General features: G+C 47.5%; 1 protein-coding gene across 8 annotated transcripts in view; it reads left to right on the top strand.

Moving 5' to 3' along the window:
- GRIP2 (glutamate receptor interacting protein 2) overlaps positions 1–12,996 on the top strand; it is a 136,656-nt gene extending 123,660 nt beyond the window's left edge. For 7 of the 8 annotated variants that reach the window (XM_059856576.1, XM_059856577.1, XM_059856574.1 and 4 more), the window contains 4 exons: positions 2,808–2,928; positions 6,380–6,607; positions 8,252–8,398; positions 10,878–12,996. In XM_059856576.1, the coding sequence (XP_059712559.1) occupies positions 2,808–2,928; positions 6,380–6,607; positions 8,252–8,398; positions 10,878–11,075 (694 nt within the window). In that variant the 3' untranslated portion in view covers positions 11,076–12,996. Of the gene's footprint in view, positions 1–2,807; positions 2,929–6,379; positions 6,608–8,251; positions 8,505–10,877 lie in introns of all 8 variants that reach the window. The other variant, XM_059856573.1, reaches the window with a different exon arrangement.
- Positions 12,997–14,320: the final 1,324 nt, after the last annotated feature.

Raw genomic sequence — 14,320 nt, 5'->3', positions numbered from 1 at the left:
CTTGGCATCAGGCAGTCATGGGGAAAGATGCTGGTGGTGCACCAGCTGTGTTGGGCCACCTCCCCATTGCCAGGTTACCCTGAGTGTAGCTGTGCGACAGCTCTGCCATGGCCAGGTGACATTTTGTGTCTGGAGTTAGGGTAGTCTCAGCTGCATGGACCACAGGTTCCTACCATGTTTCTTATTCCTGCCAAGTAAAGGCTGCAGTATTTTTGTAGTTTAGATGTAATAAATAGACATGGTCAGGGCTGTCCCTCTATGTGTTGGCCAGGCTTTTTTGAATAAGGATGCAGCTTCACACCAGCTCAGTGCCACAAAGCAAAAGAGGCCAACCAAACTATTGGAGGGACTAGTGTGAGGTTGCATATCCATGTTAAAATCTACCAAAACTGTGGCTGGATTCTCTCTCCATCTCACTTTGGCCTTTCCAACACCTCAAACAAAGCTACACTAAGTGAACATGGTCAAATTAATCCCCCAGCTCAGTCAGCATGGGGAAAATGCTGTGACACCTCCTGAGAACAGGGAAGCAGCTGCAGCTGCCCTGTGCTTTGGGTGGAAATCCTGCTGGATCTGCCTTGGCCACAGGCTGCCCCTTACTGAGCCACACATAATGGAAAAGCCCCATTGCTTCAAAACTTCCCTCCCCTCAACATCCTCCAGAGTCCCCACACTTGTGTGTGTTGTGTTGTTACTGTCGGTTCTTTTTTCTCCTATTTTTTTTCCTTAACTTTTGTTTGTCCAAACAAAACCCTTAGAACATCTCATGGCCATTTCCACCTATTTAAAGATGATCAAGCTGGCAGGAAGGCTGGCAGCGCGGGAGACTTTGTTCTTGTTTTGCCTCTCAGCGAGAGCCAGCTCACAGAGGTCACTGCTCCCTCCCGGCGAGGCTGCTGGCAGCTGAAGTTGGCAAATCTGAGCCCTTGAAACCCCCGTGTCCCTAATGAGGACTCCAAGCCCTGATGTCAAAGTGCAAGTGAGATGGTTCATGCTGCTGAGCCCTCTTTATTAAAGAGAAAAACAAACCCTGACAGCCTTTAGCCTGGAAGAACCTGCTGACCCAGTGATGTGGGAGCCCATTCTGATTCATCTGTGTCCTGGATGTGTTTGTGTATTGCTGTTCTGAGAGGCAAGACTGGTAACTAGAAGGGACATTTGCCTCTTTGGGAACCTGGGAGCAGAGGAAGGAAATGAGTAAGGGGAAAAAATAAGAAAATTCCTTTTTGGGGGAAATTTTGGTTTGTTTTTATAAAGTCTTGCTGGGTGTTTATTTGACCTTTCTGCCTGGCATAAAGGCTCCTGTCCTTTAAAAGCTGATGAAAGATAGGGGGTGAATTTAAAATACAATAAGCCATGTCATGTACTGCTCTCTTCAGGAAGTCCATGATCCCACAAGGAGCAAAGGGGTGTGTGAGTGAGTTTCTGCCTGCTACAGACTCCCATTTAAACCAGTGGATCAAAGGGAAAGTGTGTGCTAAAGACTTTGCAGTCCTTAAATGTCTGGAAAAAGACAAGGGGTCATTATATGTTTAATGGAGGCCAAGCTCTCTGTGACATGTACTCAAGTAAAATGTTTTGACTTTGCTGAGTGGCTCTGGTGAATGAGTGTCCCTTCCTGTGTGTGGAGCTGAAGACCATTAAACCATGCAAGATACTAACACATGGTGCAGAGCTGCAGCATTGTCCATGCAGCTCCTTACAAGATATGTATAAGATGCATTAGGGCTGCTCCAATATCACTGTCCCCTTGGGGCTCTTCCCATGACTCATTAATGAGTTTATCATGATCTTGATTTAACACCACAGGGAGTATCCTTCAAGAGGCTCCTGTTGAACAGAGCACTGGTGGTCTGAGTTTTGCAGTCTGGTGTTCAGTAAGCAGTTTCCAGCATCACCTGCTTTTTTGTTCAGAGGATTTCACCATGTTTAATTGCTGTTTGATTTAGAGATAGGAGAATTGACCCTGGCTTGTGGTCAGAGATAAAAAGTGCTGCAACTGCCAAGGTGGGGAATTGCAGAACCCCCAGCACACAGTGGTCACCTTAACGTGTGTTTGTACCAGCTTGAGAGAGGTTCTCTCTAACCTTACTCTCTGTTGTAGACAGAACTGGTGGCAAACTTTACACAGCTGTAAGTGCCAAGACTGCCATACAGCAAAAATAAGAGAGACCTCCTGAAAGTAACAGCTCAGTTCCCTGGCCATCCCAAAGCAAATGAAACTCGGTTTGTATGGGTTGTACATGACACTGTTGATACTGCTGGCTGTAGTGTGTGTTTGCTTGTCCAGCCCAGGGCAGTCATTTTTATATACATCTTTGCATTATTTACTCTCATAGAGACCTAATGTATTTATCATTTTCTCACCATGTCTGTTACCCTCTGTGTTTTTCTCTCTCTTCTCAGGTGTTCTGTGTCTCAGATCTGAGCTCTATCCCATCAGCCTTTGTACTAACAGTCTCTGAGGCTCCTGGTTTACCCATAATGCATCCTTTTTTCTTTCACTTCTCTATTTCACCAAAAGGTCTTCCTAAACCTACAATCTTCCTACAGGCACTTTTTAATTTACCCTTTGAACTTTGACATTACTACACCAACTTAATGCTTCCTTTGAAGGACACTTGCCCCGTTAGTAAATGCATGGAGGTCTCGTATGTGGACTCTTGTTTGAAAAGTTCATATTGTTTGCTTTTGTATATGAAGATTCTTCAAGTCTGCTTTTACTGGTGAGACACTTGCTGTAGCCTTGCAGCTTTCACCCCGCTGCAGAAGAGTGCTGACAATATTTGGTTCCTACGTTACAACAGATACCCCAACCGCCAAAATGGCCTCGAGACCACTCATGAGGACAATTTTTGGCGTGTTTTTGGAGAAGCTTTGGAGGATTTGGAAACATGCGGCCAGTCTGAACTTTTGAGGGAGATTGAGGTAAATCACTTTCTGAATTTGTTGCTGACCTGACTGTTTTGCTCTTTCCATAAATGTTAGACCGTTTCCCAGATGTTACTTGCCCACAACATCCCTGAGCTGCCAGTGGTGTGAAGGGTTTGAGTTTAATTCCTGTCAGGCCTTGTGCTAATGGGTAACTCTGCCTCATTAGACATCTGCTTGTGTGTGCTCTTTCCCTGAGCCCATGTCTTGCCTGCCAGGAACTCCACGCCCTTTTCACAAACCGTTGCTGGCCAATAATCTTCACATGACTGTTGGCAAGCCTTCCCTATCCAGTGGTAAACCCTCTGCTTGGAAAGATATTGTCTGTCCAAAGCACTTGAAGGCCAAGCAAGAGGAGCCCCACAGACCCCCACTGGGACTGAAGCTTGGCTTGCTTCAAGTGCCGACAGACACACGTACCTTGCATTCAGCTGTCACTCTGCCGGAAACTGTTTCAGTGAAATAGGTAATTGGAAGCTTTTCAGCCAGCCTTCCCCATGGAAAAATCTGAGAAAGTAATTGCTTCCTGCAGAAATAAAGGTGTTTCCTCTCTTCACAAACCACTTTCTCTTTTCTTTATCCAAAATGCTTTGGAGGTCATGTTATTGTGTCCGGTTATAGGATGAGGAGCCTGGATTTCTAAGTCATGGGATGCAAATAAAGGGCCCCCTTGAGACTGTGAGCAGCAGGAAGCAAACCTGCCTGGCAGGATGGGGCCTGTGCTGCTCCCTTCCCTAGTTCAGCTCCCACAGCCTGAACGAAGGAGGAGGACCCCATAAGACCATCTCTCCCTGTGCCCTTCAGGTGCAGAGGACTGGGGAGAACTCTCTGGGTCATGCCCTCCATCACTCCCAGTGGGACTGGTTTTATGTACACTTGCATATTGCCGAGGCTTCAGAGAAAAAAAGGCAACTTCTGACTAATTGAAGGTCGAAGAGGAAAGTCCTGTTTGGGTTTATATTGTGACAAGGGACTTGCTAATTGTTCTTTCCTCCTTGATCCTTAGCAACTGTAAGTGGAGGAGGAAATCTCAATTAAATTTATTGTGCTGAAGCATGGAATGCTGTTTTTATTATCTTAACTGCTTAAGAAAATGCTGACTTAAAAAAATCCCACAACACACTCAAAATCCCAGATCCTCAGCTCTCTCAGACTGTAACTTTTTCCCTTGATCACTTATTTCCTGGATCTGAATGTATTTAGAAATGAGTTTAGGCAGCTGTTCTCAACCTTTCTGAACTGCAGTTTTGACTGCTTAAGACTAAGTGTCTCTCTAAAATGATACATAAATATTTCTTTTCTGGTGGTATCTAAATGCAAAAGACAGGATTTGTTGGACTCTCGTTTGTTTTCCAGGGATCCGTGGTGCAATTACTGTTTTATGCTGTTTGGAGCTTTGACAGTTACAGAAATGTTCTTAAACATATAAAGGAATCTTACTGAAAGCTGAGCACCTCTAGGGTTTCTGTGCATTAAGCAGGTTTCTAGAATATTTTGAAAGTTTTGAGGATAGAAGGGAAGTGCTCTAGTTTTAGCAGGAATCTGTTGGGTTCAACTCCCCTTTTATCAAATCCATAATACTGCTGATCCATTTCTCCCTCTCCATGTGCTCAGCCTTTGTGAAGTGTGCTGTGGGATCTGCAGAGCTCATTGGGGCCTTTGCTGTAATGCAGCTTTCTTAACCCCAACACTCAGCCTCCTGTGGTTTTATGACAGTCAAAGATTTGATTTGTTTGTATTTTTAAAAAAACATTGGCCCTTCATACTTTGCTTTTAAATAAGAAGAGGAGTCTTGCCAGGTGACCCATGATAGCCTAGAAACAGATTCACACACAGTCAGAATCCCATTCCAGGCTATGAGTATGGGAAGAAATAGGCTTTTTCCAGTAAAGTGTGTCTCTGCTTTTCTTTGAGGGCAGCCAAGACATGGGATAAATAATGCAGAGCAGCCACAGGTGGGAGAAGTCTGGAATTGCCCTTCTTACACTAAACCTAAAGCTTATGGAAAAACTTTAGGAAATTTTTTATGATGCTGCAAGGAGGATTTAAATGCTGTGAGGATGGAGAAGGAGCCCAGTGCTGTTGGGTCCTGGTTGGTTGGGGTATTTGCAGCCTGTGGGAGAGGGCAGTGGCATGGTATGCACAGACCTTTCTGTTCTCCCTGGCTCTGCAGTGCTGGGACAGCACAGCACAACACCCTGGGGGCTGAGGCTACCAGAGGGCAGTGACCAAATGTACCCTGGCTGGCTGTGCTGTTGTTTGTTAGTCTGCCTTTCAAGTATGTGGTAAGTCAGTGTCCTTCCACCTAACAGGTATTTGAGTTTTGCCCAAACTTGAGCTGATCAAGTCATGTGTGAAGACCTGAAAAGTGCAAAGATGAAAGGTTTTCTGTATTTTATCCAACCCTTTTTAGGATAACGTGGGTAGTGCTGCCATTTTCCTACTGCCACCATAATTTGCTTTATTTGCCTTTGTTTCACCTTGGAGCAAAGAACTGGAGGGTTTTGATTAGAGATTTAGTTGGATATTTCCCCTGTGCCCAGGAGCAATTGCTCTTTGACTCGCCACATTTAGTGTTGAAGAATTTTGCTGTCTGCTCCTTACCTTTTCTTTAATTTCTTCTACCTTTTGACATTTATTGGCACTGCAGACCCTTTGAACTTGAAATTTGAAGTTACGGGTTTCATTACACTGTTTAAATGGACTCTATGACCTGGAGCCAGCTGAGGTTCCACAGACTGGATTGTTGACTCCTTCGTTAGCTTTGATCAACATAATCTCATTAGTGAAAAGCATTGCCAAATGGAGTCCAGTCTACTTAGGGGCATCTTTTAATGGATGCTATCAAGGATGACCAGGCTTAAATACTACTTAATTTCATATTTTTAACTCAATTTTGCGCAGTGACAGCTCCTATTTACTGACAGATAAAATCCTAATTTTTGTGCTGAATTGCCCTCAGTGGAGTCCAAGGCATTGACTCCTCTGGGCCATTGCCAGTGCTGTGTGATGCTGGAGAGGAGCTGCAGCCTGCAGAGGTAGGCTGGAGAGCCAGGCTGACACCAGCTCCTCTGGGAGCTCCCTGAGAATGGTGTATTAGTCCTCTTGACTCAAGATGGTTCATGCACAAGATGAGGCCTGCCTGGCCCAGTTGGTGTAGAAGGGCTCATGGAAAATAATGCAGTGCTTCACAAATGCTTCCTTCTGAGATTAACTCCCTATTGGGGTGGGGGTGGAGAGCACAAAGGGGCTCAGCCATAGACCTGGAAGCAAGATCTCAAGGTCTGGGAATGGCTCTTATAGCCAACAGGAAGAGCTTCTTGGTACTTATTTTCTGATTAATGGGAGCAGCGGTGCTGCCGTGTTGTCTGTGGCGCTGTAGCGGCCGCGTGGTCCAGCTCTTCCTGCTGCTGACTCAGCAGAGTGACGCTGTGCCCTCGCCCTGCAGGCATCCATCATGACAGGGAGCGTGCACAACCTGGGCTTGGAGGGCAGCAAGCTGCTCCTGGACTCTGTCAACCCCTCGGGAATGAGCCCGCTGAGGAAAGCCAACTCCAGCTGCGCGGACGGACAGACTGAGGGCAGCAGCTCCCCTGCCAAGAAGAACGAGAGGAACCTGGACATGAAGAAGGAGATGCAAGAAATCATGTCCCCGACCCCCCTTGAGTTTCACAAGGTTTGTGTCGCCAAGGGTCAGTGTAACTGTGGCACTGCAGTACCTCAATGGATAAAGCTGTACTTTTGCAACCTTGTAAGAAATCTGCTTTGCTCAGAGGGACCCCCAGAAACTGGTCCTTGTTAAAGCTGGCCCTCACCAAGGTCTGCAGCAAAGGTTTCCAGAAGGTCAGATTAAGATGAAGGAGCCCCTTCAGAAGAGTAATGGGATTTAGCTGCCATCATTCAGCAAGGTTCAAACCTGGGCTTCGCTATTTCACTTTATCTATAAGATTTCCTGGTCCTTGTGTTTTGGCATTTGTTAATTGGTGCTACAGATAAAAGTGAGAGAGCTCAAAGTATGGCCCCCTGGAGACCCATCACCTCTTTTCCTGTGGTACACTCCATTTAGTAGGCCACTTCTCAAATAAAAAACTACTTCCCTCTACTTCCACTCCACTTCAGTGATGGGATACTGGTTTGATTTCAGCATCCAGCTGAATGTAGCCAGTTTAACCATTGTGCAAGGCAATGGTAATTAGGAAAAGTAATTAACTGTAGAAGCTGCTGATGTAGAATGCAAGCAGGGAAGGGAGCTGGAGAGGTTTCAAAAATTTGATTGCCTTTTTCTTTCCTAATGTGACTTCAGAATGAAACCTGCAGCTATGCTAGCTGGAAAAAACAACTTTTTCATGTTTGATCTGCTTTTGCCCTTCAGGGCATGGCAAATGTGTCTTTAAATAAAACTCCTTGGTACCTGAAGGAGGAGAGCTTTGTAATTAGGCATGTTATAGGGTGACTCTTCATTCTGCTGGAGCATCTGGTGTTGGCTGTGTTTGGAAATGAGGTTGAGGCCAGGTGGATGCTCCTGTGTGTCATCCTGAGCATTGTCCTTCCCCAGGACTGCAGATCCATGAGGCTCACCCAGCCTGGAGCACAGTCATGGTAGAGATTCACTCCCAGCTGATGGGAGGCAAGGGGAGATTTTGGAAGTGTTGGGGAATCAGTTGTCCCTGGTTCCCAGTGTTACCCCATGATAAAACACTTCCAGCAGTGCTCATCTCCTTTGGACAAGGCCAAAACGTGATGTGCCCAAGGGAAGGATGATGAGGTTGCCCATTGCTTGTCCTCAGAGTGTCAGCACTTACTGATATGAATTTTCTGAAAATTGCTTGTAAATAATTTGGAGAATTTTAGATGTTCCTGCTGAGTGATGTATTAAAAATGAGCTGTCTTCACATTTGATTCACTACATTAAAAATTCCCAGTAAACATGTTGATTTTTCATGTGCTGGTCTGGCACACCCAGAGGATACATGGCATAACCTGAGCCAGGGAAGGCGATGCTCTATTACAAACACTTGTTTGCTGCTCTTTGGGTGAAACATGAGTGCCTGTGTTTTCTCCCACATCCAAGAGGAAGGGACTGTCATGGGGTTGGTTTCATGCCAGTCACCAAAGCAATTCTCCTGTGTGATGCTGTCAGGTAAATAAGGCTCAGTCTGTGTTATCTGCCCACGCTAAGAAAAACCTGCCCAGGAGACCCAGAGCAGAACTGCTGTAGGTCTGCACACATTACACATGCTGCTCCCATCCTGGCACCTCTGTACATCACCTCCTTACTCTGCTGTATTGAAATCTGCTTCTTCTCTTTCTGCCTCTCCAGATGACGCTCCACAAAGACCTGGAGAGCGAAGACTTTGGGTTCAGTTTGTCGGATGGCCTGCTAGAAAAAGGTGTCTATGTAAATATGGTCCGTCCGGATGGGCCAGCAGATCAGTGTGGCCTCAAGCCATATGACAGAGTGCTTCAGGTAATAAATGCAAAATGCAGTTCTGGAGGCTGGGACGGAGTGAATGAGTGGCTGAGAGGAAGAGAGAAGTGAGACCCATCCATGGCAGCACTAACTTTAATGAAAGGTAATAGTTAGCCAACTAGGTTGGCTCTTAGCCACCAACACTCAATGGGACCTGTGTTTTATAATAAGAAATCAATAGGCAGTACCTTCAGGTGGTACCCCAGGTGGTACTCCTAGGTTACACTGGTCCAGGGCACAGCCTGCTTTGGCACTGGCCTTTTTGAGCTTGGACAGCTCAAAACAAGCAAAAAGCTGAGTTGCTTCCTTTCCTCACCCTCAATCCTACTCCTAGTTTTTGGATGAACCAGACTGTATTGACCAATATGTGTTCCTGTTAAGCCCCTTGTGGAATTAAGTGAAGTTCATGAAGTTCTGTGCATGCTTTTGACAACTAGAAAAGTTTTCTAGGAAACACATCCTTCAAGCAAGGTATTTTTTATGGATATTTTTCTTTGAAAAATGCTTCATCTGAAATAGCTGATGCAGAACAGAATAAAAACTCTGGTCAAAAGCACAGTCTGTAATAAATGAACCCTGGGCATATTGACTACCGGAGGGACAGAAAAAGCTTGGTGAGTTTTGGAGATTGGAGAGAAGCTCTGTGTGGATGAAAACCAACTATTTTAGCTTTGAGGTAACTCAAACAGCAACTGAAGGAAGTGCAACCTCTGTGGAAAAACTGCTACCATTTGGAAATGCAGATATTGTGACCATATTTGGAAACACTCAGATGTTTAGTTTTACTAATTTCTAGGTGGGGGTTCTTAGCAGTCGGATTAGAGCCAATTCTTTATGTACATCAGGTAACTGGAGGACTGGCAGCACTGTGGGGAACCTTGTTTAAGCTTGTTATGGTCTCTCGCCAGTTGGCTGCTATACAATTATTCCTTCTCAGCTTCAAATAAAAGATGGTGCAAGAATGAACAAGAAGCTAATTAGGCTCTGGGCTGCATTTCTGTTCAGTGTTGGATGTGCTGCTTTTTGTGAGTGCCAAGTGCTCTGGGAGGTGTGCCCAAAATCCCAAACAGAGAGGCATGGAGACTTTGGAGACCCTTTTTCCACACGCTATGCCGCACAGCTCACACCTACGGGCACACGAGGCGCTGCCATCACGTTGTCACGTGGAGTTGGGAATGAGGGATTGCAGACCTGCTGCAGGTGACTGACTCCTCTCAAGAAGTGCCGGGCTGCATTGCTGAGGATGCTGCACAGTGCTGCTGATTGTGGGCACGGTGATGTGCCCGAAGGCCAGCGAAACACCTCGTCCCTGCTGTCACAGACACTCTGCCTCTTGGCTGCACGGATTAACTGGAGCATGGCACTGCATTAGTGGCACTTCTGCACTGGAGCTGCCTGGCTGGCACAGAGCAGGGGCAGAGCAAGCTTGTGGTTTATCTCCTCTTGTTCACAAGTGGGCTAGAAATTGTCCCTCTGCTGTAAGGGGCAGTACGGGGGTCTCTGTGCAGACACTGGCTAGGGTGGGGGGACACTGCTGCTTTCACAGACCCAGCACTGTGGGCATGCATTAATTCTGGGAAGGGGCTTGGGATGGAAGGATTGTATGGAGCCAAATGCCCAGCCCTTACCCAAAGAAGGAAGCAACACCTGGCCCCAGGGGTTATGTTCACTCCAAAGGTGTATGGGAAATTGCTTTTCTCCTTCCCCGCTTCCCATCCCTGTGCTGTTTGCCAGCCTGCTCTGTCCCAGAGCTATCATGGCACCAAGCCCAAGTGTTCTGGTAGCTGTAGGTGAGAGAGCTGGAGTGGTTTCTCCAGATGACCCAGCCTAGAAATGTGCTTGAAGGTCTGTAAGAGCCAGAAGAAACTGCTTTCACTATTGAATCCTACAGAGAGAATTTGCAGCTGCCTCCTGACCCCACATGAAATGCATGCAGACTCTGTGAAATGAAGGATATAAATGGGGAGAGGGGAAGAAGAAATTGTTTGGTATAGTCTGGGTTTTCCTCTGGCTGAGCTGAAAATTGGTTGCCAGAAGCCTCAGGCCTTTATTTGTTTTCTATGTGCTGGATACTTGGCACCACAAATTTAAAGCCAGTAAAAGCCATTATGGCAAAAAAAAAAAATGGAAAATGGCAACTTTTTTTCTACAGACTTGAACAGGAGAAGTGGTTTTGAGCCCTGCAGTGTTTAATACTTGTAATACTGCCCCAGGCACTGAGGGTCAAAGGTTCATTTCTGGTCCAGACTCTTTCCCCCTTCCTCTACCGGTTACTGCATCGTTCCTCAGCTAAGCATGGATGCTCATTCTGAAGGGGTGCTTCTGCTCTTCTCCATTGTGAACCTGGAATCAGGGACCCCAAAGAGTTGTGTATTTTTTCCAGCTGGGGTTTAGCACTAATCTTGCATTTGCTGACTAACAAACATGATCTTTCTGTTGTTCCTTCCCATGGCATGTCCTAAATCCATCCTGGCAGGTAAACCGCATCCGAACGAGAGACTTTGACTGCTGTCTGGCCGTTCCCTTGATTTCGGAGGCTGGAGATAAGCTGGACCTGGTGATTAGCCGGAACCCCTTGGCACTGGCTGCCAATGCTCCCTCGGAGGGGAACAGAGAGCTCCTGGCACAGGTGCCCCACAGCGCCGAGGTCAAGGCGAGTGTCCAGACGCTCTGAGCAGCAGGAGCAGAGCAGATGATGCCTCTGCTGAGCTCTTGTGGTATTTGGGGTGTTATTCCTGATTTTTTGCACTGGTATTTGTAAATGCTCTGTGTACCATAACCTGCAAGTGGGGAGGTGGGTCTCCAGTGAGCCTGTAGACCGCCAAATATTGCTGGGAAGGTTAGAGTTGGGTGTGCGTCCGGGGCTGTGGCAGTGATGGCAGCGGGACAAACTGCCAACAGGAGGAAGGAGCATCCACAGCCATCCCCCATGGCAGGGCATCCCCCTGTGCTTCTGCCATCAACTGTGCAGGGTCCTGCCTCCAACATCCTCCTCACCCTGAAAGGCCTTGGCCATCCTGCAAACACACATGGTGCTATTATGTTCTTTGTTTGCTCAGTTAATCACATACAGCAAGACTGAAATGCCTTTCCTTTTATGTTGTGCCCAGCTCCACCCTTTCAACACTCCTGGCAAATCAATTCCTGCAGCCCCTTGCACTCCCAGTGCAGGGCTGTGGAGAGAGCCAGTTAAAAGACACTTCACAATGTGCTTGAGAGTGGCTAAATGCAATTCTTGTGCAGAAATTGGTATTTGCAGCTGTCTCCTGCCAGCCCTATCCACACTTCCCCCTAAGTCTGGCTCACCCCGTAGTGGGATTAGGCACCTTGTGTGGCTGATTCCCATGAGCGGTGTTGTTACCTGTGCTCAGTAGTGACTACAGAGTAGAGGCCATAGCCAAGGCTAAAGGCCTTGAGTACCTGCCTGAATCCCCCTTGTCTGTCTGAGCTTTACAGAGATGTCTTGCTTGCAAACCTGCCCCGCACTTGGAAGTAAATAGCAGAATAGCGAAATTCCCAGGGCTGCCCCTGATGCTTTGGATCAATGAAACCTCGCTGTCTCCCCTGGGGCAGAGGAATGACAAGCCCTTGGTTGGGTGGGGTTGTGTCCTGTGTCCCTGTGGGCTGGGTGGTGTGTGTCCCTTTGCCTGTGGCTGGCCTCTTGTAGCTCTGTGGCCGCTCCCCTCCTGCCTGAGAGCCCTGGCCCCGCGTGGCAGAGGGGCTGTGGCAGAGGGGCTGTGATGTTTGCATTGCCCGCCCTGGTTCCCACATTAGCACTTTATGATGATGTCCCTGTCTTGGTGGCAGCTGCAGCTTCATTGTCCCTGGGGAGGCCTGGGCCAGGGAATCCAAGAGCTCCCTCCGTCAGACACGACAACTCCAGAGCCCACTGCCCCCGTTCCCTGCCTGCCCTCCCAGTTCCTCCATCCCCGCTGCACGGCAGGGGTGTGTGGAGGTTGCTGGGTGGGGGCACAGCTCGTGTGTGTTGCTTTGCTGTGCCAGGACTTGTCCCCGCACCGTCTGTCCCCTCCAGCCCCTGTGACAGCACAAATGCATCCGGGTGTTCCTTCCAGGCACGGCCCCATCCAGCTCTTTGTCGTTGTAGCCATTTTCTCTTTGAGTATGCAATATCCCATACCATTGCTGCCACAGCTAGATAATGTGCCATAATTGATACTGTGGAGCATTGACAGTGCAGCCGAAAGTGTTTTTATATGCAATATTCTGAGCAGTGGAAGCTCACTGGGGCTTCTCATAGGTTTTTAATGAAGACTTTTATTAAAGGCTTTAAAAAAAAAAAATGGAGGAAGAAGAAAAACTTGGTCCTTGTATCCCTTCCTATGCATTTTGAATGATATGAAGATGAAATGCATTACTTAAATGTGTATTTTTATCCATATATTAGAGTGTATTCCTTGTAAAGTATTTTTATATGCTAATTTTCTTATGTATCTATGAAAGCACAATATTTAAAAGTACAGCATTTCAAAGAATATTTTAGTCCTGTTTTGGACCTATTTGTAAATCTCTGTATTTAAATGGGATTGGAATGACTTTGACTTTTTTTAAAATTAAATAAAAGCAAATGAAATGCATTTATTTTGGTTTGTGTTGCTTTCTGCTGGAGGATGATAGAGAGGCAATGCTTTGCTTCCAGCAACATTTTAACTTTCCAGGGGACACTGAAGATGCCTTGGAGGACAAGGGGGAGGCCATGCAGAGGGTTTTGCTGGGAGGCCACTGTTTGTAGGGCTACCAGTGCTGTCCCTTCCCACCCACCATAAGCAGCAGGACTTGGGTTGCTCCCTTCCCTGTGCCCATGGAGACAGTTTTGCTGTAGCTGTTAACAGCGAGAGCTGGAGATGCTCATGCATGTGTTTCCAGCACTGCTTGCAGCTTTTCCACACTGGGAATCTTGGCTAGAAGCTGGGCTGCTCCGTGACAAAACACTGACGCAGCAAAGCACGTGGCAGCCGTGACGTGGCAGCGTTTGCAAAGCTGTGGCTAACCCCTGGGGACGGGTTAGAAAACTCCTGGAGAATGATGCTGCTGGCAGGAGATATCCCAGCTGGTGCTCAGAACCCTGCAGCTCCAGCAGGATGTCTTGGGGATCTGCACCGTGGTAGCCAAATTACCCCACCTCTGAAACCAGACATCCCAAGAAATTACTGCCTTGAACCCAGAACACAGCTCTTGTGTCCATGCATCGAGGATTTGTTCCCTATGCTCCCAGTGTGGGCAGCACAGGCTGGAATGTTCCCTGGATGAGGCCGGAGGGAATCTCTGTCACCAGCACAGAGAGGCTGAGCTGAGTTTTACAACCTTTCATGGCCAAGTGGGTAATGCAGGAATTTTCAGAGACTGAGCAGGGTATAGGAATGCTCCTACATAGACTGGGGAATCACTGCCACATAAACACCCCTTATCTGCCATCTCTGGCTGCCCTCCTGGGGTGAACACTTCAGAACAGGATCCTGCACGAGGCCTTGCCAAACCTGGGGCCACCCAAGGCATGGGAGCTGCAGGAGGCTGAAGGAGCACCCATGGAACGAGAGCCTCGGGGCTCAGTGTGTGTCCAGGGGTTCCCTGTGTGTCCCAGGGAAAAGGTTGGAATGGAGCTGCTCCCTGGGATGTGCCTCAGTGGGCAGCACATCCCCTGCTGATGTCACTTCTCATCCCAAGGGACTTGGCTGATGGGAGCAGCTGCAGCCCTGGGCAGGTGATGGCCACCAGGGCAGGTAGTCAAAACCCTTGTGGCACTTTGTGACCTTTTATATTTCCTGTTTATTTATTTTATTTTAACCTGAGACACACTGCAGTTGCTGTCTGTGCTCTTTTGAGCCTGCTTAGCCCAGGCATTGCAGGCTGTGCTGGTGAGAGGAGAAAGCCCTGACAAAGTCCTCCATCACATCCAGCAAA

The sequence above is a fragment of the Haemorhous mexicanus genome, chromosome 11, assembly GCF_027477595.1.
Source record: "Haemorhous mexicanus isolate bHaeMex1 chromosome 11, bHaeMex1.pri, whole genome shotgun sequence".
Classification (NCBI taxonomy): domain Eukaryota; kingdom Metazoa; phylum Chordata; class Aves; order Passeriformes; family Fringillidae; genus Haemorhous; species Haemorhous mexicanus.
This window is presented reverse-complemented; position numbering and strand designations above follow the sequence as displayed.